The following is a 26,238-nucleotide window of genomic DNA, read 5'->3' on the forward strand; positions in this document are numbered from 1 at the left end:
GCAAAGCACAATTTGAAGCAATCAGACCATAAAAGCGATCTCTCCATCCCCTAACTACCACATATAGCCCCAAAAGGGATGTGTATACACAAAACATACCTACATACACACAATAATAATTATTGCAAGTAAAAAATTAATGCTCAGATGTGTGGGGGAAAAACATTTTAATCTAGTGCCAAGAATAAATGAGTAAATCTGATCAAAGCAAGCAGGTTTCTGATCTTTTTCTAGGCAGCAAAATATGCAACCTTAGCAGAATTTAGCAGGAACCGCACCAGGAGCTTCTCAGCAAGTAATGCAGCTTCCAGAATTGGAGAGGCTACTTGCCTTGAGGGCTCTTCATTACCACAGGTGCTTTCTGAGCATCCTTTTGATGTGGAGGGTGGAGTCACCTGCTTAGAGAATCCTTAAGGTCCACCACAGACTTCACACAGTAGAGCTGCAGAGAGGAAGAAACAATCTCAGTGGTGAGACTTATTTTTTTGTACAGACATCCCTAGTTTGGGTTCAGGATATGATTTAGCTTGTTGCTTGGAAATTTTAGAAAGGTATTGGGAGTCTGATTATGCATATGCCCCCCTCCCCAACAGAAACCAAAATGGGAGGAACAAAATTAAGAAAATCTTGCAATGCAGAGAACTTAAAATGGAGATTTTTTCTTAATGGTTGGAAGAATTAGGGGGGCATGCTTAAACTATGCCCTTAGGGTTATTTTTCTAAGCTTTAACACTTTTTAAAAACTAGGTGGTCAGTTTGGAAGGCATCTACAAATCCCTGTAGTCGTTAATATTGGCTGAGAAGCAAATAAGCTTAGTAATGGAAGAGAGGTACTGTTACACATGGGAGCTGCAGGCAGATGTTGCAGTGCGGAGTGCTTCTGTTCAGGGTACCAACAGCTATGATAGTTTCCTACTCCATGCCATTCCCCCTCAAGAACATGAGAAAAGGCTGCTGGACCAGACCAATGGCCCATCTGGCCTTATATCTTGTTCTCACAATGGCCAACCAGATGTTTATGGGAAACTAGCAAGCAGGATTCAGGCCCAAGAGCCCTCTCCCCTCCTTTGGTTTCCAGCAGCTGGTATTCAGAGGCATTGCGGTCTCTATGGAGGCAGAGTAGCCATGGCTAGTAGCCAAGATTTTAAAAGTCAAATTTAAAACTACTTAATTTTACTTAATGGCGGCTACTGAGTCTTTTATACTTTTTATGTGTTTAATATATTGGAATTGCCAGTGTTTGATGTTTTTTCTCTTATGGTTTTGTTGTCTAAATTATGGAAATAAAGGCTGAATGAGTAGTAGGTATGGTGGGACTACAACTCCCATCATCCCTGACCTCCATGCTGCATGAGGCTGATGGGAGTTGTAGTCAATATCATCCGGAGGGCACGACATTGGCTATCCTTCAGATCCTGCTTGGCTACAGCTCACATCATCTCTCACCATTGACCAAACTAGCTGAGGCTGATGTGAGTTAGTGTTCGTCAACATCTGGAGGGCCAAAGGTTTCCCATCCCTGCCCTATTGGATGGCCCTAACCTGATGAATTTCTGCCTGTCATGTAGTTGATAAAAAGTGCAGGAGCCCTGCCGGGGGGGGGGGAATAATGTTTACCTTAGTTATGTATTTTCAACAACCAATTATGTTTACTTAACAGGAGCAGTATTGCAATTGCAGCCTCCTATCACTCTTTCTCTCTTTTTTTCCAGGAATGTCTGAAAGGGAAAGGCAAGTGATGAAAAAACTGAAGGAAGTAGTAGATAAACAAAGGGATGAAATCAGAGCAAAGGACCGTGAACTTGGTCTTAAAAATGAGGATGTAGAAGCTGTAAGTCTCTTTCATCCCTTTAGGGATAAATGCCAAAGTACTGCCAAGTAACTTTTTTAAAGGCCCCAATATCTAAATCCATTTATTTTGATATGTAGCAAATTCAGAGAGGCCAGCTTATCCCTGACTATTAGTAGATAATGGTGCTCCTGTGTCCAAAGGGATGGAGAAACTCAGCCCCAGGGGCAGAATGCGGTCCTCCAGGCCTCTTTGTCTGACCCTTGAAGCCCATACATCTTCTCCTCTGACCCAACCCCTTTACCAGCTCTGCACTGCACCCTCCTTGGCTAGAATGCGTCTGCTAATGTTTTTTGCTTTCCTGAACTGAGGACAGGGAGGGATGTGGGAGTACTAAATTAAAGTAAAGCTAAAATTCTCAGTTTCCTGGCAAGAGGGATTGTTAAACCACTCTGGAAATTGTAGCTCCATGAAAGGAATAGGAGTATCCTAACAAGTCCCAGCACTCTTGACACTTCCCAAGGATTATTGGGGCAAAGCAACAACTTAAAAGAAATGATACTGCTCTATATTGTATAGTGTAGATGGGGCCATAATTGCAGCGGTTTATCAGCTTCCTCCCTCCCTCCTTTCTTTTCTCTCACAGCTTCAGCAACAGCAAAACAGGTTAATGAAAATCAACCACGACCTTCGCCACAGGATCACGGTTGTGGAGGCTCAGGGAAAAGCTCTGATTGAGCAGAAAGTAGAGCTGGAGGCCTACCTGCAGACCAAGGAACAAGAGATGGGAGCCCTGAGGGCTGAGCTCGGAAAGCTCCGAGAAAAACTGCAGGGAGAGCCAAGTCAAAATGGAGAAGAAATCCAGGTAAGCCCTGGTTCTGTCTCCATGAAACATATATAATATTATACAGTGTATATATAAACATAAGTATGATGTACAGTGGTGCCCCGCAAGACGAATGCCTCGCAAGATGAAAAACTCGCTAGACGAAAGGGTTTTCCGTTTTTTGAGTCGTTCCGCAAGACGAATTTCCCTATGGGCTTGCTTCGCAAGATGAAACGTCTTGCGAGTTCGTTTCCTTTTTCTTTAAGCCGCTAAGCCCTTAATAGCCGCTAAGCCGCTAATAGCCATGCTTCGCAAGACGAAAAAACCGCAAGACGAAGAGACTCGCGGAACGGATTAATTTCGTCTTGCGAGGCACCACTGTGTGTGTGTGTGTGTGTGTGTGTGTTTCATACCACTTCAATTGCCATGGTTTCCCTAATTGTTGGCATCTGTCTGTCTCGGGAGACAGTGGAGGGGAGGGCGCCTTTGGGGGTGAAGTTGAACGGTTGGAAGGTGGCAGCTTCCGCTGTGGCTGTAGAAACCAATACAGAAGACACCTGTTTTGTTGCAGCTGGGGCAGATGAAGGCGTCTGGTTGTGCTGCTGCAGATGTACCACAATGTTTCTTCTCTCCTTCATATAATGCGTAATTAAGCCTGTAATTACCCGGAGTAAATCCCTTTGAACTTGGGGGGGGGGTGGCAGCTCAGCTCTGAGTAGTCAAGTAGGTGTGGCAAACTCACAGTCAATAGATGTATCCCCCAAAATCATACACGGCATATTTCCTAATGTCTGTTGTTGGGGCCGGGTGGGGGACAGTGGCAAGGGCTATTGTCTGTATGGCCTCCTGGGGGGCTTCCTGGAGGCTTTTTTTTTGCCACAGTGAGAAGCTGGCAGCTGGGGGGTAGACCTTTTTATCTGATCCTGGAGGGCAGGGGTGGAGAACCTGTGGCTCTCCAGATGTTGTTGGATTGCAGCTCCCATCAGCCCTGAGCGGCATGACCAGTGGTGAGGTATGATGGGATTTGTGGTCCAGCAACATCTGGAAAACTGCAGGTTCCCCAGGCCTTTGGCAGGGCTGTAGTCAAAATAGTTTGAATTCTTAACGTTTCACTTGAACGGCTAATTGATTTTTATTTTGGAGGGGTGGATGAAATGCAGGAGCGACTCTGGGATCTATTTTAAGATTGTGTCCCATGAGCCAATATCATATCCAATGTTCCCTTCCCCCACCACCATTGCAGTGCAATTTTAGTTTCTTTAATGCATGAGTTCATCTGAAACATTTGAGATGCTATGGAGATTGAGGACTATTGTCTACCTCTCATGTTTATGGCTGAGGCTCAAAAGCTGACAGTGAACTCTTATCTGTGAAGCAGAAGTAAATGCCATGAAGGGGCTCCCAGTACTAATTCCTCAATGGATATTCAAATTGTGGGTGCAGAACAAATTTAAATATTAATGCATAATTCTGTTTGTGTTTTCATGTATGCAAATGTTTCTATTTACTTTCCTAACAAGGAAGTAGGCGATGCAAGGAGTGCAAGGGAAGTTGTCAGCATAACAGTGAGGACTAGGAGCTTGGTATTTTAAAAGAAACAGCCCACACAGATCTTTTTAAAAACAAAACACAAGACTTCTTAAGGTATCATATGTAACACCAAGCACTGGATTCTGTGGTACGTGAAGGATTCCTTGCTTAGACACAGCCTGTCCCCCTTCTCCCCCTAATAACTCAGGAGGTTCATTATTTTATACTTGAGGGGAGCTTAGAATGTGAAACTTTTTTTCAAAATAAAGTGGCTTTGCAGAAAAAGTGACTTTGGAAGGAAATATTACATTGCTAACAGAGCTGGAGTGGTTGGTTACATGATTCTTTGACTAAAACCATACAGTGTACAGCAAAAGTTTCCAAACTTTTCATGTTGGTGACACACTTTTTAGACATGCATCATTTTGAGACACAGTAATTCAGTTTTACTAGCTAAACTAACCCCTTAGAAGAGCATTCACATGACACACCTACACACTGCAGCCGACACCCTAATGTGTCTTGACACACACATCAGAAAGCTCTGGTGTACAGTATTTAAAATCTGGTACTAGGCATTAACTGCAACATCCTTTCTCTTTTTATTATATTTTTAAAAGGTTTCTAACTCTCAAAGTTCCCGAGGTGAGACTTAAAAATGTAACCAATTCCCACTAAAATCTCAAGTGAGGGAGCTGTAGGGCAAGCAGGACACTATAGTAGTTAGATGATTTATATATTGCGTTTACCGTATATCCCACCTGTTATCCAAGCAGCTTAAGATGGTGGAAATAGTTCTTCCCCCTTCCTCTTTTAATCCCCACAACTAGCCTGTGAGGGAGGTTAGGCTGAGAGGCAGTGAGTGGCGCAAGATCATCCAATCAGCTTCATGGTTGAGTAGGGATTTGAACCTGGGTCCTGTTCTGTCCTGACACTCTAACCGCTCTATCTTCCAGTGAAGGGTGGCCCATCAGGGTGAACTGCCTTCTTACTTACAACCAGTTCAGATTGTGGGCCTGATTGTCCACTTCCTCCTCCTCCTCCACAATCTCAGTTCTGGCTTGGCCTCTGCATCTGCTTTAAAAGTACTTGCTCTTTTTTATATACAGTGGACGCTCGGGTTGCAAACGTGCTCCGTGCGGGATGCACTTTCACAACCCACAGTGGCGTGTTCCGTATCATAAATTAGTGTTTGCAGTATATTTAATATTATTTAATATACACTATTGAGGGACGCGGGTGGCTCTGTGGTCTAAACCACTGAGCCTTGGGCTCACTGATCAAAAGGTTGGCAGTTCAAATCCCCACACCGGGGTGAGCTCCCGTTGCTCAGTCCCTGCTCCTGCCAACCTAGCAGTTCAAAAGCACGCCAAAAAGGGCAAGTAGATTAATAGGTACCACTCCGGCAAGAAGGTAAACGGCGTTTCTTAGTCATGCTGGCCACATGACCCGGAAAAACTGTCTGTAAAGCGAAATGAGGTCTCGTGGGCCGGACTATCCTGATCTAGGTCAGTGCTGTTTAGATTGCCCCCAGTTCTTCAGCATTTCAGGCAGGGCTCTCTGCAAGTCATACCTGGATCTCTTGGGGGTTGAAGCTAGGAGCTTTTGCATGCATATCAGATGCTTGAACTGCTGAGCTGTGCCTCTTTCCTGCAAATTAACCAAAAAAAAAAAACTAGCATTAATACAAACTCTCTGTACAGCTTGAGGGTTGCCAGCTTTACAAGTGGGCCTGAACTGTTTGTACTGTTTGTATTTATTTCAGCAGTTAAGAGAAGAGTTGCTAAATAAATGCCCTCTCTCAGACACTACTGTACTGCACTCCAGAGCCTGGTGCCTCAGGCAGTTGGCGTCTGGGTTGTCTGCTTCTAAATCTGGCTCTGTATATAGCTTTTAAAATAAAATACTTTACACTGTGCGCCAAGGAAGAAGAAAGAAATGTGAGATTTGTTTCCCAAAACAGAATGTGAACATGCAACTGATGAAAAAATTGGGGTTTGACTTTTGCTGCGCAACTCCCCATGGGACTCTGAGTCCCCAAAGTCCATGATCGGTCAGAGAAGAATGGATGGTGGCAGAATCCAGGGGAAAGCAAGGCAGACATTTATTTTTCTGTTGCAACAGAGTTTCCTCCCCTCCTTCCAAGGAGGGAGAGACCCTGGACAAAAGTGTGCAGGAACCTTTAAAGACTTTTGACATTGCCCAACCCCCTTAGCCAAAGTCCACCCCAAAATCGTCATACATACATCATAGGAGGCGGTCTACAGTAGAAATCCTGTCTGTCCGGATACCTGATAATAGTCGCTGATTGCATTGCCTGGGCAGCCTGGCCATTCTTTTGTGATGGTTTAATACTTTAGTTCCTGAAGAATTTGTAAGCAAAAAGACAACGGGAAAGCTTTCCTCATTTGTTTCCTTTACTTCAGAGCAATATTTGAGGTCACTGGGAGAGTCAAAATTGCTTCAGGATTGCTCTCCTATACTATTTCAGACACATGGTTTATGTTATGTACTGAAGTTCTCACCCTGGGCCAGCTGGGGGATACTGTAGATAGTTCAGGTCCAAATATGCAAATAAGGGATCGAAAGTGACGTTCAGTGATTGGGTAGTTACAGAAAGTTGTTACAGTTACGTGGTACTGGAGCTCTATATAAGCAGGCTGGCTGAACCCTTCAGTTCAGTTCTGTTCTGTGAATAAACAAGAGATGTTTGGAGAATCGCTGTGTCGTCTGATATGTTCACCCACAACTTAACAGTTTATATATTTAGATATGTGTGCATTTATAAATATTTATTCTATAATTGAGACCTTAGAATTCTTTTAACACAAGGAGATAATTTGAATCTCTCCCAAGCTGAGGAGTAGAGTGGGCATCCTTTTTTGTTTTCCTTGACAGATTGCAGGTTTTGGTTGCTGGTTTGGTGTTATAGATTGGTTTGTGTGTGCTAGGAATTGTTTAGGTGTATATGTGTTGGCTTTTAGGATTATTGTGAAATGGATATTTTAAATGTCTTCTGACTGCTATTCTGGGCTGGGATAGTTCAGTTGATAGAGTATAAAACTGTTAATCTCAGATTTGTGGGTTCCAGCCCCACGTTGGGCAAAAGGATGCCTGCATTGCAGGGCTTTGAACTATATAACTCTTGTGGTCCCTTCCAACACTACAGTTCTATGAAAAGCAGATTATATAGTCTATACTTTCTGGGTACAGTATTTGCTTATCCAGCATATACCGTATTTTTGGCTCTATAAGACGCACCAGACCACAAGACGCACCTAGTTTTTGGAGGAGGAAAACAAGAAAAAAAAGATTCTGAATCTCAGAAGCCAGAACAGCAAGAGGGATCGCTGCGCAGTGAAAGCAGCAATTCCTCTTGCTGTTCTGGCTTCTGGGATAGCTGCGCAGCCTGCATTCGCTCCATAAGACGCACACACATTTCCCCTTACTTTTTAGGAGGGAAAAAGTGAGTCTTAGAGAGCAAAAAATATGGTAGTTTGTACTGCTTTATTTTAAATGCTTGGAGGTTTCTGTTGATTAAGCAATATATAAAAATTGTTAAACAAATATGACATTTATTATGAAAGATAAATATTAATAAATGCATCAATAAGTCATAATTAAGAATGTAAATTATTATTATCATCTGACTGGCTTTTTGTTCATTCAGATGGTGGGGAAGATTTGGCTTCAATACCCAGTTTTCCACAGCCAGGCGCCAGGTCTGTTTGTGCACAGACCCTTAGAAGGAATGGTTGCTTTCTTCCGCTGTTCTATAGTCTGTTGGTTTATGGTGATGTTGCCTCTTTTCTCTCCTTAGAGCTGTTCCCAGCTTTCTCTGAGTATAATAGACCCTGGCAGAGAGATGACATTACCACACGCTCTCTACAGCCAGTACCGTCATCATTGGCCGCCTCCTTTTTCAGCCTTGGCTGTTTGTTTTTAAGATTAAACGCTTGCCCTAGGTTACTTATGAAAAAAATATGATGCAGTCGAAGCGACTTGTAAGTAAGACCCAAGCCGTGTATTGATGTAGGATTTTTTGTTTGTTCCTCCCAGGCCGAAGAAACAAACAATGACGAATACATCTCAGAATCTGAGAAGATAGCCATGGACTTGAAGGATCCCAACCGTCCAAGGTTTACTTTGCAAGAGCTGCGAGATGTTTTGCATGAGAGAAATGAACTGAAATCTAAAGTTTTTCTGCTGCAAGAGGAGCTTCTGTATTATAAGAGGTGCGCTGTTGCTTTCAGCTCCTTTCTAGTCTGATTCTATGTGGAAGCAGTTGGACTGAAGCCGGTTTGCTTTTCAGTGGGATCAGTCCTGTTGAGGCTGCAGTCGTCTGCTCAATTCCTCTGTGTTTGGGTGTGTGCTAGCACTGAACTTCAGTTGCAAGCCCACACTAGTTGGAAATGGAGTGGAGCCAGAATGGGGAGCTCTCTTGGGTGAGGCCACTTGGGGGTAACCTACAGCTCTCCACATGTTGTAGGACTGCAACTCCCCTTGTCCCAGACCATTAGGCATGCTGTCTGGAGCTGATAGGAGTTGGGGTCCAACCACATCTAGGTACACTTCTAAATGCACCGCTAGTCAAAAGGGCCAAGAATATTTCAAGTGATTTCCTCCAATTTCTTCTTCTTCTTCTTCTTCTTCTTCTTCTTCTTCTTCTTCTTCTTCTTCTCTCTGCTCCTTTTTCTTATGAAAATAAGGAAGAATGTTCAGGCAGTAATCAGTAAACCTACATTATACCAGGTCAGGCTGTTTGTTTCTTTAGCCCAGATGAGTCTACTCAATAGTTTTCCAAACATTTCGTCTTGGTGACACACTTTTTAGACCTGCATCGTTCTGAGTGGGACGCGGGTGGCGCTGTGGGTTAAACCACAGAGCCTAGGACTTGCCGATCAGAAGGTTGGCGGTTCAAATCCCCACGACGGGGTGAGCTCCCATTGCTCGGTCCCTTCTCCTGCCAACCTAGCAGTTCGAAAGCACATCAAAGTGCAAGTAGATAAATAGGTACCACTCCGGCGGGAAGGTAAACGGCGTTTCCGTGCGCTGCTCTGGTTCGCCAGAAGCAGCTTAGTCATGCTGGTTACATGACCCAGAAGCTGTACGCCAGCTCCCTCGGCCAATAAAGCAAGATGAGCGCCACAACCCCAGAGTCGGTCCTTTACCTATTGTTCTGAGACACAGTAATTCAGTTTTACTAGCTAAACTAACCCCTTATAAGAGCGTTCACATGACACTCCTACACACTGCATCTGACACACTAACATGTCGCAAAACAGTATAGAAAGTTCTGGTCTACTCTGACTGGGAGTGGCTCTCTGGTGCAACCTCTGAAAATGTGGTACCCTCCACATGTTTTGGAATAAAGCTTATATCTGCCCCATCCAGCATTCCCACAATTTGGGAATCCCTTCTCTACACTGTATGGGGCCCCTTTTCCTCACACTTTTTCTCCACCTGTGCCGGAGGTATCTAAGCAGAGACTGGGCATCTGCCTGTCATGGATACGCTTGTGGCACCTGGCAATGAGCAGGCAGTTGGACAAGAAGACTAAGGCTCCTTTATTTATATACACAATTATATGCACTGACAGAGGTATGCTTTCTCTCTCCTTTCTGTGTGTAGAGTGACTAATTTTTCCTAGGTGTAATGAGAGTATTTGGTATCTAACGTATACATTTCATATCTTTTCCTGTTCTTTTTTTTAAAAGTGATGAGGCTGATGAAGAAATGAGGTCTCCCCAACCCACAACCATTATTCATTCAAAACCATCCACTCAGCAGGAATCTGGAATCAAACGACTGTAAGTTCCCTCCTCTTCCCAAGGCTGCCTTAAACCAAGCATGGGGGAAAGAAACTTGCTTTCCTGTGCTTCTTGGGGTCCCTGGGCTTTAAAAAATGCTCTGAGAAAGAATGGTGCTCAGTGTCCTTTGAATAATCTCCATAATGCCACAACGCACCTCTTTTTGTTTATCTGTTTGATTCATTTTGACACAGTTTAAATACTGTTGCATGCCTCCCCAATCTCTGAGTACTGCGAGATTCCAGGGCTTCTAGGTGCTTACTCAGGGTTCGTGTTTCCTTTGGGAATGAGACACAACAGAGACTGTGGTGCCCTGTCTGATGTATGGTTTATTTACACATATATAAGGGTCTTGCTTCCTCTAGAAGTGCAATAGATTCAAGAATAAATCAAAATTGCTCTCAAACTTTGCTCTGACTCTCCAGCTTGCTTCTTCAAGGTCACAGCAATGCCCCTTTAAACTTACAGATAGGTAGCCGTGTTGGTCTGCCATAGTCAAAACAAAAAATTTTTTTCCTTCCAGTAGCACCTTAAAGACCAACTAAGTTAGTTCTTGGTATGAGCTTTCGTGTGCATGCACACTTCTTCAGATACTTCAGATTCTTCGTATCTGAAGAAGTGTGCATGCACACGAAAGCTCATACCAAGAACTAACTTAGTTGGTCTTTAAGGTGCTACCTTTAAACTTAGGCTTTGTCCTTCAAACTATCTCTGCATTGAGGGAGTAGCCCCACCCACTTGTCTTATCACACTGAGCCCCCTTTCCTTTGTTCTCTTCATGGCCCATCACCCAGCCGATCACCTTAAGACAGGAAGCCAGTCTGGCTTATGCCTGGTGGGGCCAGGGGGGAGAAGGATCTCGCATTCTGCCTACTTCCTCCCCCATACCAAACTCATAGCAAAACATTTCCCCCTGGGGTCAGTAGTAACAAATTGCTAACTTGGCTATTCCTAGCGTGAAGCTTTCTCTGAATATTTTCCCATGAGACCCAACTACAGATTTTTCTCACTGGTGAGCTACTTTTTAATATGCAGGAATTTGTTTTTTAATGTGTGGTGGGTAGAGCAAGGAAGCATGTGATTTGCCCACCTGCCCAATCACCACATTGGTGTGTGAGCCTCACTTAGGTGGCCCTAAACACTTGTTAGGGGTTTAATCTTGTTTTAAATGTATTCATTGTTAGTGTTTTTAACCATTTTAAATTATTTTATGTGTAAATTGCCTTGAGACTGTGGCTTAGAAGCAAATAATAAATTACAGATAATAATTAATAATGACCCTTCTGCAGCAAAGTCTGTAACCAAGCCTAAACGTGTACTTGAAACAACTGCATATTGTCACTTGCTTACCTCTTGACTCCCCTTCTACCTGCTTCCTCTTTTTGTTTCCCCTGCATTGAAATTTAGACTATAAACTCCTTAAGGCAAGAGACCTCTCCTCTTGGACTCCGAAAAGTGCTATGTGCACCAACAGTGCTATGTAAATAATGAGCAGCACGCATTTTCTTAATGTGTGCGTCATCACCTACAACGGGGGTCGCCAACCTTCTTGGACCAGGGTGGGGGCACATTTTGAATTTTGAGAGTGCTGGGGCGCCAGTCACAAAATGGTTGCCTTGTGATGGCAGAGCAATAACATGAAATTAGAGAGAGAGCAATCATGGTGGAGCTTTCCCTGTAATTGTATTTTCATAAAAGGTATGACCTGTTGGATTTCTGCTTGCAAGATTATAGAGAAACAATAAAAATGTATTAAGGGGGGGGGCAGCAGCTCTTTAGGACCTCAGGGATTCTTATTTCCTCATGTCCAAACAGTGCACTTTCCCGTCACAGTTCCAACTTCACTCATTGGCTAAAAACACTGGCAGCCTTGTTCATTTCACAGAAATTACTCGGAAGGGTGACTTCTTCATACCTTTCTTTCTAGGAGGTCTAGAGATGAACTTAAAAAGAAAGAAAGCCCAGAGTCCAGGGCCCTTGCCTTGGTGTGCCAGTGAAGCTCATGGCAGGCACCAGGTTGGCAACCCCTGCCCTACTGCAAGGGGGGGAAAGCTGTAGCCCTCCAGAATAGGGTTTGATTCCAACTTTTCTCCTGCCAGCATGGCTAAACAGTCAGGGATAATGGCCGTCCAGCAGCCCCTGGGGGCCACGGCTTCCTCATTCCTGCCCTGCTGCTCTGCCTGCCAGTAGAAGACAACGCCAGGATGCACTGGCACCAAATCTGTTGGTACTGTAGTGCAAAAAGAGTGAGTGCCGGGCAGTGCATAGAGTTAGATGCCTGCCAAGCTCTCTTGGAAATCTCTGGGCCAGGGTGTGGGCTTCCTGGAAAACACTGGTGCTGCTACCTCAGAAAATGGCAAGCACCAAACTGCAGTAAGCATGTGGTGCTTCACTATGTTCTTAGCATAAATTCCCTTGAAGTTCTGTTTTCTTTTGTTTTTTTCTCCTCTTGAGACTATGGAGAGGGGATTAAGCAGCAATGTGGGTGGGTGGTGGGTGGGTCCAAAGTGACAAACTGCATTTTGAATCTCTATATGAGAGAGAGCTTTGTCCCAAATGTTTAGATGTGCCAAAAAAGAACCCCCTTTTTTTCCACATTAGCACTTGCATCCTAAACCGTATTTCCTCCAAAGTAAGTCCTATTGATTCTCCTAGCATTAAACTTTCCAAAAAAGTGTGCTTAATTTCCAGTTTTGATTCATTACTCATTTGTATGTGAAAAGTTCCTTTCCTTAAATTAGTGTCAGAGGTTCAGCAGTGGAGAGCACTGGCAAAGAGGTGTTTTGGGGAGGGACGTCCCTCTCCGCTCCCCAAGCTATGTGAGATGCTAACACAGGATAGTGACTGTGTCGCTGTCATGGACAAAAAAAATTAATGGAGGCAAAAACCCATTAGGAAATTTTTAAATTGTAAATCTTTGAGCAGGGATTTTTGTTTATATGGTTGTTGTTTTTTAAGAAGCCAGATCTACCTCGTTTTGTACACTGAGCAAAAAGGGCCCTTTGTTTCAAAGGTTGTGTCACTTGTTTGTTGCTGACATGATGATCAGTGCTGGCTTTAAAAAGAAGACAGACAAAAGCCTCTCTCTCTCTCTCTCTCTCTCTCTCTCTCTCTCTCTCTCTCTGTGTGTGTGTGTGTGTGTGTGTGTGTGTTTAATGACGTGGGGGGAGGCTTGATGCAACCCAGCGAGCCAAGCTGTGTAACTGTAGAAAACCCGTTCAGAATAATAACAACTCTGTGTGTTGTTTTTGATTCTAATAATAGTATCTCCCAGAAGCAGCTCTGTTGGGAATGTCTCGGAGCTGTGTTTAGGTCAGAAGCAAAAAAGTGCTCTGGTGATCTCAGCTGTGTCCTTAATCAACAGCAACAAGTGGCATCTGCAGCAAATGGTTGCAGCGGGATATTGTTCCCCTTCCAGGTCCCAACATGATGTCCCATTCCACTCCAGCAATCAGCCACCATCCATGCATAGAGAACATGCTCAGTCCTCACTGGGCTTTTTCTGTGCCCCCCTGAAGTTTTATTCTCCCACAGATGTTTGTTTGTACTTCTACAAACCTTTGGGTTCCCCCAAACCTGTTGGCATTTCCTGTCTTGTGCATGGATGGTGCCATTTTGGCTACATAAAGACAGGCGCTCAGCAAATGAATTTGCTATTAATGTATGGGTTGTGTGCAATGCAGCACTAAGTTAAAGCCAGTGGTATACTTATTGCACTTACATGCCACCTTTTCCCCCTCCAAGGAGCTCAAGGTGACATATACAGTTCTCCCCCTCCTTATTTAACCCCTGAAACAATCCTGTGAGAGGCAGAGACTGTCCCAAGGTCACCCAGGGAGCTTCGGGGCCAAGTGGGGATTTGAACTCTCTCACCCCGACACTCCAGCAGCTACACTGCTGAAATGTTTCGTGCCTGTGAGACACGGTTGCCTAAGAATAGCTAAGCAACTTTTTTAGAAAGACCCCAAAATTGTTGAGCTGCAATTTTTTCATTGACTTGCCTAAGATCCAGGACAAAACTCCACATTTTGGATATCCCGCCCCCTGGGAAATCTGGACATATGGCAGCCCCAGGCATAACAGACTTTGCAATGAGTTTCTGCTAGTACAGCGGATTCCTCTTTTGCACTAAACTTAACCATCCGCTAGTGCAAGAGCCCTCAAATGCCTTTGGGAACTCACAAGCAGGACATGGTGCAGTTAGTCTTTCCCTGTTTGTATCTTAAGCTCTAAGGTCACATCCGCAGTAAACATGTCAAGCCCTCTTGCACTACTTTAACATTCATGGGCAGGGGTGCCAACTGCCCCACATAATCACATGACACGGTCATGCACACCATTTGAGTGGCAATGCCCATCAACCTGGAGGGAGGGGCTGGACCCTTCCAGTATTTTGTTGGGTGGGCTGAAGTGACCTCAGCCCCTAGGAGTTGGGTCCTATGTTCATACTCTCTAACGTTCCTCAGATGAAAATAAGGACATTTCTCACTCCCCCACAACTGGCTCTCTATTGGTTTGATTCAGAAGGACTCTCCTTGAGATCAGAGGCTCTCTGGGGCAATACAGACCCTTCCCCGCCTTGTAAAAACATTGTCCTTTGTGTAAGTCAGCACCCGTGTCTGTCGTTTCCTCTGGCTTCCTTGATTTGCTTCCCCCCTCTCCTGTGCTTGTGTGTACTTGAATACCTTTTAATTTCTTACTTAAGCCTCTTTTCTCTTTTGTGTCTGTGCTTTCCCAACCAGGATGTTTACAGCTATAATGCCTATGGTAGCTGCCGGATTGATCCCTGATGATCCCACATTGCAGCCAATAAGAAGACTTATGTCCCTTGTAGGAACTCTCTTTTTAATTGGTTACTGTGGAGTTTTTGTTCTCCTATTTGTGCATGATGTGTGGCTGTTCCTCACCTTAACCTTGGCTGTATTCTCCTTGGCTGACTGTGGGATCATAAAACTTTTTTTTGAAGATGGCCAATCAGAATGCTCCTCTGCTGCATGATGTAACCGCTTATTTACCAAGCAGTCTGTGCCCCTTTGCACTTTCTTCTAATGCAAGAAGGGGGACCTCTGGCCTCACCAATGTTGCTGGACTCTTAACTCCCACCAGCCCTAGCCAGAATGCCCAATGGCCAGGAAAGATGGGAGTTGTAGTCCAGCAATACTTGGCGAGGCACAGGTTACCCATCCCTGGTTTAATAATTGGCTTAATAGACAAGGAATTTTAATTGAGAGTTTTCCAAGCAAATATGTGGACAGTTGGTTGAAAAATTATATATGACACTCAGGTCCTTCCTACCATCTTGCTGGCCCTTTGGCCCCCCAGCCCCCAGTGCTCTACCTGAAATTCCCTTGCTTGTCTGGCTACAACTTATAAGCCTACTTTGTTCAGCTGGCATTGTGCTGCCTTTGTAGAATTGTCACTTTTTCAACATTCTGATACTGAGCCATTCCCATTCAGCAGCTAGGATGTGTTTAGGCATCCATGACATGTACTTTGCCAGTGATGGAGCGGGTGTTCAGACAAACAAGAACCTATTGTTGACCTATTAGATAGGAGCATATTAATCACTAATGTTGTTTAATCTTGCTTTTGAAACCTGCCTACTGACAGATCACAGCAATTTTTGTTTTAATTTTAAAATTTAATCGCAACAGGTGAAAATATGATATGCAATATTGATTTAACTGACAAAGCCCCAAATGTTAGGATAGCATAGCCTGTCATCTTACACGTCAGCTTGTAATGAGACTCAAATGGGTATCAAACCTCAAAACAGCAGTGAACAAGCATTGTCAAGTTGGCAACCTAGGTTTACAACCTGGTTGTAATGCCCACAGACCATCCCAAATTGGAGTAAAGGATATATTTGCTAACACGGATGCCCAAACACAGGTGCTCACCTTTGTATGTCATGGCTGGAGACCTATCTCAAGTTTGGAGGTGCCAGCATCAACTTTGTAGGTGTTTGGGCTACCAGGACACCTGGGCTGTTCCCTTCTATCCTGCTTCTAAATTCAATGTATATTTTAATTGTGGCCGTCTCAAAGAAGATGGTTGGCTTCTTCCGCTTCTTTTGGACTGTGCTTTGCCAGTAGAAGATCATAGTGTAATTCAGGTTATAATCCTAAATTCATGTACCTGAGACCTAAGCCCCATTCAACTGAAGGGTCTTGGTTCTGAGTAGATGTCACAGGATTGTGCTGAAATGCTACTAACTGTGAAGTGTACACTGCCCAAATTCTGACTGACTGCTGAATTTGTGCTTTTAAAAATCTGGGTTTTGGACTTGCACCTGTCAAATAGCTACCCCAACTTCTTCCCAGTCTGTATAACAAACTGTTTTTGGAAATGAGGGGATTTGGGCTGGATTTGCACATACAAATAACTGGAACTGTGTATATTGGGAGACCCTTTGCTTAATCTCTGCATTTATCCCCACAATCCATGTTACTAATTGGAAACTGAGACTGACAGAGAAATTGCTTGCCCAAGACTGAATCAAATAAAATTTTAACATAAGGATAATTGCCAACAGCTTTCAGTTGGCTGGAATTAGATCTGTGCTTGTCACAAAAACCTGTTCAAAATCTGGCCTGTTGGAAAGTCCCCTCGTTTCTAAGTGGGCAGAATTTGGCTGGAGTGGATGGAAGGGGGCAAGTTACAGTTTCATTGAGTGTTCATAATAGATAATTCAAAAAATGCACAGAAATCCCTTTCCCTTCACACAGACTATGGTAATAATAATTAGAACATTGAAATATTGTTCTCCCTAGTTGTTCACTTTTTTTATTTCCTTCACTTGGTGTAAAAACAGAAAGCAATGTCACTTGAGGTAATTGGTACAAAATCACAAGCCCCCCTCCAGATAGTCTGCTCCATGTGCCCATAATCACATGGCATGCCGGGGGGGGGGAGTGGGCCTGTTGGTCCTGCCCCCGCTGCCCCCTCTCAGCTGTCCTTGTGTTTGCGGGGAGAGCATGTGAGGAAGAGGCCTGGCCCACGAGGCAGAGTGAGGCAGCCGCCTCAGATGCAGAATGTGTGGGGTGAGGAGTGGACAGCGCTGGATGTGTCATACGGCCTGCCTTGTGGGGCCCCCCACCCAGCTATCCTGCCCTCGGGTGCAGTGGAAGACTGGTCTACTGCCATTGTCAAAGGACGATTCAGCTGCCAATCTGGTCAGCTTTTATACATGGGAGACAGGTGCCATATTGGCCTTTGCCTCAGGTGGCAAAATACCTTGGACCCGGGACCTGGGGGCACCTGCTCTGTGCACATAAACTGCCCCCTGTGACTTGGAATCCAGCATATTATGATGGCATGGAGAAATACCTAAAGAAGGCTTACACTTTTCCACTAATGTTACTTATGTGGTTCTTGTCCCAGTTGAGAGGCTGTTTCTAAACCTGTCTCCCCCAAAACAAGAGATTTCTCTCCCCTGTTAGAATTTGGCCTGGTTTCTTGCATTGCTTGGCCATGTTTGTTGCATCCCTTAGCACTGAAAGATGTTTTCAAATCCTTCCTCCAAGTTTCAACGCCTTAACCTGTGTGGTGTTCCCACCCTTTTTCTCTCTCCTCTTCTCCACACCCCACTTCTCTTGGAAGGTTTAGTTTCTTTTCCCGTGATAAGAAACGGACGCCAGCGATGCAGAGAAATGCCCCCTTTCAGAGTTCCTTTGGCGAGTGGGCCAACTCTAACAAAGACGATGCATACACTGAACAAGGCCTGGAGGCCCTACAGCACCTGTGACTGGAGCCCAGGGATTGCGGTTGCAATGGTAACAGCACAAGAAAATATGAAGGAACTGTGGCACCTGGATATGGCTCTCCTCCCCATTCCCAACACCTTACCCAGTTGGAATGAGGGGTTTCTTTTTCCACACAGAATCCCTTGTTGTTTACTTGGTGACTACACTCCGAAAGCAAGATCCTAGGGCCTCTGTAGAAGCAATGGCTTTGCAGAGTCGTTGCTGTGTGCTAATTTAACAAGCCTGTGGGTTGTTTTTGAAAGCTTGCATTCACTTCACTTAACAAAAGTTCACTTTAAACCAAAAGAGAGAGATCTATGTTGTCGCTGAAGAGTTGCATTCAAGGTCCTGCTAACGTCTGAAGACTCCCCTTGCCCAATTTATTGGGGATGGGAACTTCGTCATGATCATTCAGCCGTCATCTTCCTCTAATGATTGTTCTAGAGAAGTGGCGTCTAGTCATAGCTGTCATGCTCAAATGCAAGTCCTGTTTGCAGCTGAAGCAGGACCTTCCTTTTGCAGGAATGAATCCATGGTGGAAAATGACTAATGCAACGTACTGGAATTGGATCGCCTTCCAAATGGATCAGGACTATGTATTATTATTTTTGGTTTGTTATTTATAGTGCCTAAAGCATGGTGTACAAGGTGACGGTGCCTTGCATTTTTGCTATGAATTTTCTGATGTATTAATGGAAACTAAACATCTGAAATTTATGCTAACCCTTTTAAAAATTCCTCCTTGTATCCTAACCTCTTCCCCCTCTGTCATTGCGAGGGCAGTCTCTTCTACAGAAAACATAGGTGTTGTCTCTTCAAATAGCTTTGGGAACAAAAGTAAGTTTTGAAACAAATTTTGCCTATATGGAGCCTGCTGCACACTAAATGTTTAAAGTAGTGTCCTCCTCAAGAATTCTGGGAACTAATGGGCTACGGGTGCTGAGAGCTGCTAGGAGACCCCTGACCCCTTCACAGAGCTATCATTTTCAGACTTCCTGCGAAGGAGAATTTATTGCTAAACCATTCTGGGAATTGTAGCTCCGTGTCAGGAATAGACATCTCATAACAACTCTCTTGTAACAACTCGCAGCACCCTAGAGTAGTTCTTGCCATGACTGTTTAAAGGGGTATGATATGGCTTTAAATGTGCCCCTTGAGTGATCAGCGCTGGGGACCCTGCTCACACTAGGGCTGTGCCTGAGGTGGCTTTGCTACATGGTTCATGATCTATCGATGTGACGACAGGGCCGTCAAACTGCCGCACTGTGCTTTTTTCACCTATGTGGGTAACACACATACTTGCCTACCTCCAAGGCTTTTTGTGCCATTTGGCAAGGTCAGGAAATATATTTTCAAAGTTGATGTAAGGAGTCTCCATGTAATCTCCTGCCTACCCCATGCTTAAAATAAGTGTGTGATGAAGGAGTCAGCTCACACCTATGGGGTCCCGTGGATGCTGATGTGGCCAATGGCCGTGCCCCCAACCCTGGCAACCTATTTGGCATTATAGTGAGAACAAATGAAACTGGCGACAAAATGTTGCCGTGTATCCCCCACTCCCAGCAGGAGTGTTCCTGATCAAGGTTCCAGCCAGCCATTTCCTCCAAGAAGGTCCCTCCTCATCCTACCATTTTCCATATTACTTTTCCAACTGGCATTCAACATTCCGAGGCTGGTAAGCCTCCTCCATCTTCACTGGGATTTATTTAATAGGCAGGCAGGAGCTTTTCAAAAAAAGAGAGGATGTTTTCTTGTACTTTTGCAAACCTCTGGGTTTCCCAGAGTGTATTGTTACCTCCCTCTTGTTTCTCAGCAATCTCATTTTGGCTCCATTCATGCTGTCGCTCATCACCTGTGTTTGCTATGAAATGGAATGATGTCATGTGTGTGTAGGGCTCCCCCCACCCCAAACTCAGTGGGAACTTGATTGGTCATTGTTCAGTGTTGGTCAATTGTCCCATTTTGGTGTAGTAGCTAACTGCCAGCTTTCTGCTTCCCCCTCACGTATTCATTGGAGATAATGAAAGGGGTTTGTGCGAAGACCCTTCTCCTCCACACAGTATATTAGCTAAGACTTTGCCCTGGATGGTCCCCTGTTCAGATCTCCCCTTCACAATGAACCTACTTAGTGGCCTTAACCAAGCTGCTAGTCCCTCAGCCTCACATCTACAATACAGGGATAAAAAATTCTGGACCACAAATCCATTGCAGACTGTTGTAAAGGTTATCAAACATTTTCAAGCATTTTTCTGAGTTAAACATAAATGCTATATAGATAACAATTACACTTATGGTTCTCAGCATTGGGCTAATAGCATATGTAGAATACCAATAGCATAGTGAATCTTCTCTACATAGCAGGGCCAGTGTATAAAATACTTTTTTAAAAAAGCTTGCCATTCCAGAACACAAACTAGCATAGGGTTGTATCTGGTGTTGATCATATGCAGAGTAGACCACTGAAAATAATGAACGTGACTAACTTGGGTCCATGAATGTCAATGGGCCTTCCCTCAGCAGAACTTAGCCGGATGACCTTTGAGCTAAAAATCACTTTAACTCTGATAATTCCTGTCTTAATTTGGTTGCGGAAAAAGCAAACCAAGATTTCTTTCTGGTGGCCTCTGATGATCACAGTACTCTATCTATATATAAAGGGAGGCTGGTAGTATTGGCAAGACTCCTTGGCCACTGTTTTTATGTGGTGTGGACACTCCCAGTATCTCTAGAGCTGCCACTGTCACTAACAGCCCTGCGATTCAGCTGTAAGGGTTTTTACTTACAGTGTTTTTCCAACTGGAAGAGTTCCTATCTCATGTGAAAGACCCTCTTCTTGGAACAGGGCCTGGTGTTGCCTGGCGGCTGCCTGGGCCCACCTGATCCTTAAAGAAGCCATTTATGTGGCCAAAACAAATCTTTTCCTGTTGGGAATAAGCCTGTTTAAGGCAAGTGTTCGTAAACTTAAGGAGAGACACTCGTTCCAGTCATTTCAGCACACAGGGCAGCCTGCGCTGACCTGATGCCCTGCAGATTCTGTTGGACTACAGATTCCTTCAGATGGGAGTTGCAGTTGAACATTTGCACCACGTCAGTGAAGGCTGAATTAAGGCAATACCTTCATTAAACCAACCAAAATGGGTGGTATTCAACTGAATTAAACTCAAGAGTGGGCCCATTTAAATTAGTTGTGTGCTTCATTTTCAGTGGGTCCATTCTTAGCTGTGTCACAAAATAGCATGCAAAGCTTATGAATCCTCCAGTTGCATCTACCCTGATGCAGAGTTCTTGGGAACTCAGAAGTTTGTGAGCACAGTTATTTTGTCCACATTTTGGTTGGTATAATAAATGTATTGCTTTGTTCTAATGTATATTTTGGAATTACAGTGGTACCTTGGTTTACAACCATAATCCGTTCCGGAGGTCCGTTTGTAAACCAAAACAGGTTGTAACCATAGGCACACTTTCGCCAATGGGTCCTCCAAAAATAATTTGTTTGTAATCCAAAATGGGTTGTAATCCCAAAAAAAGGTTGCAAACCAGGACACGCACTTCCGGGTTTGACATGTTTGTAATCCAAAAGGTATGCAAACCAAGACGTATGCAAACCAAGGTACCACTGTACTAAAGTGCCCCCTAAAAGAACTGGGTTCTCTACTATAAAATAACTCAAGGCTGGGAGAGTCTTCAGCTCACAGAGCTTATGCCATTCCCAGTAGCCTGTATGGGGATAGATGGACCAGTGGTATGACTTGGCATATGGCAGCTTTTAATACTGAATTTTAAAAATGGGTTTAGGGGATGACTGAGATTTCTCTAATGTATGCAGACCCAACTGATCCCAAATACCTGTAAGCAAAGGCAGTTCCCCTTGGATTCTCAAAGGGACTTGCTTCTCAGTTAAACTAAAATCCTACATGCACAGGATGCAAATCCCATTTAACCTCTGAGTAAATAGGCTTAGTCCAGGCTGCAGGCAAGCTAAGAGCTGGGCTGCTTGATAGCAGATTTGCAGTTAAATGTTCAGTTACTTCATGTCAGGCCATGCAGCTAAAGTTCTTCCAAAATTCAGAAGCAATGATTGGGGCAGGGTCTTTGCCTCCCAAATTTATCTTTCTTGTGCAGCTGCAAAAGATGGAGAAGCCTGGCAAAAACTGACCACTGACAACTATTGCTTCATTGCGTCTGGTTTCCATCACTTGACATTGCTATAGCTAAACATTGTGGGTAGTTGTGCTGATCTACTAAAAATACTACTCCAATAGGCAAAATCCCTTTATTGCATGGATGGGGAACGGATGGCTCTTCAGATATAGTGAGACTCTTAGTCCCTTCTAGCATGGCCAGCGACCAGGGATAATGAAAGTTGTAGACCGAGTCTCAGGAGCGCCACAGGATCCCCAGGCTTGTTTTATCAGAACCAGCGAAAATGTCATGTTATGAGCCTGCTTTTGAGTTCCCCAGAGTTCTTCCATGAGCTAGATGCTAAACAAAGCAGGGCAGAGGAAGAGATAAAATACTACACAATGCTAAAGCCTGAGAGCAACCCTGTATTATTTACCAACTTGATTTGTAGCCATATGACACAAGACATTGTGAGCAAGTTAGTGGGCTGGAGGAGGACAAGGACAGATCATGGTTCCTCCACCACTAGCCCATTGGGTTTCTATGGTAGCCATAACAGAATAAACCCCACCCCACAAACCTGTATATTTCCTAAGAGCTTGCTAAGATGCTAGCCTGTGTTTCCAAGCTTGATACAGTGGAGTGGTCAGCGGAATATATTAACCCTTTAGGAACCTAAAAAAATTATGTGCGGGTTAGTAAATTTTGTGAATTTATTTATTTACAAGGCTGCCCTACAAGCCTGCAGTTTTCAAGTCGAGTGTACAATTCCTCCCGGCTGCCACAAGCTGTGGATTTCAGGACTTTAACATCATGCCAGTCAGTAGAGCATGAGACTCTTAATCTCAGGGTTGTGGGTTCAAGACCCATGTTGGGCAAAAGATTCCTGCACTGCAGGGGGTTGGACTAGATGACCTTTGTGGTCCCTACGAATTCTTACAATTCTTTGATTTTTCTTCCCTCCCCAGTTCTTCTTAAATCAGAAGTATTTTGGAAAACTGGAAAGCATTTTTTGTTGCTCCTAATACAGATTAGGTTTTGGATTGTATTTGAAAGCTTTTTGGCATGTAGCTCTTTTTTAAAACTCTGTTTGCAAACTCTGCTTGTGAAGAAGTGGAGAGAGCTGCCCCAAATATGCAGCTCGTCCATTTTCCATGGCTCTGTGAACAGAGGCAGTCCAGTGTATCCCAAGAACTCGACCTGTGCAGCAACATCAGCAGCAGCTGCCTTCTGTCCGTGAGGTCATCATTGGAACTGTGTGTATAGTGGAGGCTTGTCTATTAGGGCAAATGGGGCAGTGCCCCACCAATCTCAGTCTGCCCTCAGCAGCTGCCAGCTGCCTGCCTTCTTAAGACCAGTCCTGGGAGATGGCGCTGACTTAGCAGGGAGAATGGAGACAAAACTATGGTGAGTTCCACCCTTTCATTGGCTCTGGCTCCACCTCCTGTTGGCCTCCTGCTTTACAGCCTACCTGTCCTAATGGACACCAGCCACTTTGGACTATAGTATGAATGCAATAATGGAAATCCTTGTTAATATTTTACATGCTTAAGTGTTGCTGAAGTTGAGTTTCCCCATAGTCCTATAATTTTAAAAGGGGGCTTGTTTTTATTTTTGCTCTTTATCACATGCACACAGATGCAACAACCTGAATAAACACTGCAAAGATGCTTGTTTTACATAATTTATTACACTACAGGAGGGCTTGGGAAACACTTTTAACCCAAAGGCTGGATTCAAACCCAACCATGCTCCCAAGGGCGCATTTCAAAGGTGTGCAGGGCAAATAAAAAACCCCAGAAGAACCACCATCAAAACAAGTCACAAGTCTCCATGCCATATCAATCCCATATTACAGGGGTTGCCAATGTGCTTTCAGTTCCTAGCAAGGCGCTAACATCTCGCTAAGTGTCACAGACTTGAGCATTCCCTTAATGCAATTGTCTGATAAGGCTTAGCACACAACTGTGTGATATGCAAAAGGAGTGAATGTGTATCTTTAATAAAGATTCAGGGTACTGTAAGGTAAAAAGAGGCAATAAACAGCATGTTTGGAGGGAATGAGCGGGTATAGGGCTATGTTAACACTAGATCTTTTTAATATTCTAAATAAACTATTTCTGGATTAACAAGAGGTTGTCTGTTTTTGCATCTTCTATACGCCACGGACCTCAGGCAAAGGTTTGGCTCCTTAATCCAAATTGATACAAGAAATCCAGTCCTACGTCCTAGGCCCAGGTTGGTGGAACCTGGTGCCTCTCCTGACACCACTGGACTCCAACTAGCACGACCAGTGGTCAGGAATGATGGGAGCTGTAGTCCAGCAACATCTGGAGGGTCCCAGGTTCCCTATCCCAGTCCCCAGTCTTGCTGCTCTATTTCACTCCCACCTCAAAGGCCTACAGGAGAGCCCTCCCGGCCTACCCTTGTTTCTCCTTAGTGTCTCCTTTTCTCATCCCATTGAACCACATGCTCCTCAACCCACTGCCTCTCTCAGGAGTGGGTAATGGGCGGTTCACCAGGTGTTGCTGCACTACAACTTCCATCAGCCCTAACCATTGGCCAAGCTGTCTAGGGGTGATGGGAACTGCAATCCAGCAGCATCTCAAAGGACACAAGTTAAGCACCTCTGGCCTACTCTATCTCCTTTTGTTTAGCAACCTTCTATCTGGCCCCTTTTCTTGCTTCTCTAAAATTCCTCTCCTCACCCACCCTCCCTACCTATACACGGTAGGCCCTCCTTTCCCCTGCCCTGTGAATTACATTCCCCTTAGTCAAATTGAGATTTCCTTTCTCTGCTCTGTTTGTTAGAATTCCACAAATGTTGTGCATCACTGGTCACATGCACCAAAAAGCTTGGACAGGGTGGTGTAGAAGAGTGAGCAAGACGACTAAACAATTTCATCAAAACCTGCAACACCATACAGGATAACCCATTAAGTGTGCAGTGGAGCGTGATGGTGAAAACACCCCACTGTTTTGAAGCTTACGAGCCAGTTATCCAGCCTTTGTCTCAGTTTGCTTTTGAAGATGGGCCCACAATTTCCCATAATCCACTGGTGTTCTGTGGCTGCGTAGCACTGGAAGGGAGCGGCCCATCAGTGCCTGTCTTCATCTCTTTGCTTCTTTGAGCTGCGGTCCCGACTTCGATCTCTCCTCTCTCTGCCTCTGCTCCGTTCCTCTCTGGAGTGCCGCGCTCCATCTCTCTCTCCCCATCCTCGCGACCACTCCCGTTCGGAGCGCCTCTGGTCTCTGTTCCTCGTTTTCCAGTCCCTGGACCAACCTCTTTCTCTTTTTTCCGCCTGTCCTTCCCCGTAAAACTCACTTTTCATGGCAGGCAAATTTATGGGCTTCCGGAAGGGCCTGTCCCTGCCACCAAACCGCAACTGCCCCGACTCCTTCTTGCCACCAAAGCCGCCCCCAAGCCTCCGAGGGATCCACCCTTTGAGGGTCCTCTCCAGCTCAAAGTCCACAAATACCTCACATTGGTCAATAACCAGCTTGTTGGCATCTCGGTAAGCTTTCACAAGGGCACGCTCCTCTTTGAACTCAACGAACGCGTAGCCCTTGGAGAAGCCAGTGACTAGGTCTCGAACCAAGCGGATCTTCCGGATGTCTCCGTACCGAGAAAAGACTTCCCTTAACTTCTCTTCTGTGGTTTGCAAGTTGAGCCTGGCCACAAACAGCGTGAGGTGAGGGTCCCCTGAAACGCCTCGGTTGGGGACATACCGTGCCGTCATGGCCCTCCAAACAGCCTGGTCGTGGGGCTCTTCATCCGTACCATCAATGCTCCCAGCTTTGAGGGGATCATACTCTTTTGCAATGGGCGTCCACTCGTTCATTGTCTGCAGGGGGAGCCTTTAGTGCATTCCAGACTTCAGGGTTCCCGTTTCCGTTTGTGCCTCCTCTTTTTAAAAAAATCTATTTATGATATTTAGCACACCTCTTACCTGTAATGTAAAACAAGTCAGTGTTGGTTTGCTACAGGACTATATTTGTATTACTGTCACATTCCTCATTCCATTTTTAAAAATTTAATTGGGGCAGGTGAGAGATCTGACTTATTGCCCTCCTCCACAACCATCCTTCTCTTCCCATTCTTAATTTCATGTATTGTATTTATTTATTGCAGTTTTTAAATCTCACCTTTTTCTCCAAAAGGCTGAGAGGCAGTGACTGGTCCAAGGTCACCCAGCGAGAAGAGTAATAATAATAATAATAATAATAATACCCCACCCATCTGAGTGGATTTTCCCAGCCACTCTGGGCAGCTTTGAACCCTCATCTCTCTTGGGTCCTAGTATGACCCTCTGACCACTCCACCACACTGGGCTCTCATCCGTCCCACCTCCCTCTCCCTTCCTTGCAGAAGATTCAGCACTGCTCAGCGGAAAGGAATCAAAGGACCTTGTGCTG

At 44.7% G+C, this 26,238-nt stretch overlaps 2 protein-coding genes across 4 annotated transcripts in view; one reads left to right on the plus strand and one right to left on the minus strand.

Annotated features, from left to right (window-relative positions):
* The window catches only part of RILPL1 (Rab interacting lysosomal protein like 1), a 28,060-nt gene extending 10,054 nt beyond the window's left edge, over nucleotides 1-18,006 (plus strand). For 2 of the 3 annotated variants that reach the window (XM_053368517.1, XM_053368519.1), the window contains 5 exons: nucleotides 1,713-1,831; nucleotides 2,436-2,654; nucleotides 8,205-8,380; nucleotides 9,863-9,955; nucleotides 17,558-18,006. In XM_053368517.1, the coding sequence (XP_053224492.1) occupies nucleotides 1,713-1,831; nucleotides 2,436-2,654; nucleotides 8,205-8,380; nucleotides 9,863-9,955; nucleotides 17,558-17,702 (752 nt within the window). In that variant the 3' untranslated portion in view covers nucleotides 17,703-18,006. Of the gene's footprint in view, nucleotides 1-1,712; nucleotides 1,832-2,435; nucleotides 2,655-8,204; nucleotides 8,381-9,862; nucleotides 9,956-14,697; nucleotides 14,786-17,557 lie in introns of all 3 variants that reach the window. The other variant, XM_053368518.1, reaches the window with a different exon arrangement.
* A 6,797-nt stretch (nucleotides 18,007-24,803) lies between these two features.
* SNRNP35 (small nuclear ribonucleoprotein U11/U12 subunit 35) lies at nucleotides 24,804-25,771 on the minus strand. The gene has a single exon (XM_053368521.1). The coding sequence runs from the start codon at nucleotides 25,662-25,664 to the stop codon at nucleotides 24,921-24,923; it is 744 nt and encodes a 247-aa protein (XP_053224496.1). The 5' UTR covers nucleotides 25,665-25,771; the 3' UTR covers nucleotides 24,804-24,920.
* Nucleotides 25,772-26,238: the final 467 nt, after the last annotated feature.

The sequence above is a fragment of the Podarcis raffonei genome, chromosome 16 (assembly GCF_027172205.1).
Source record: "Podarcis raffonei isolate rPodRaf1 chromosome 16, rPodRaf1.pri, whole genome shotgun sequence".
NCBI lineage: Eukaryota > Metazoa > Chordata > Lepidosauria > Squamata > Lacertidae > Podarcis > Podarcis raffonei.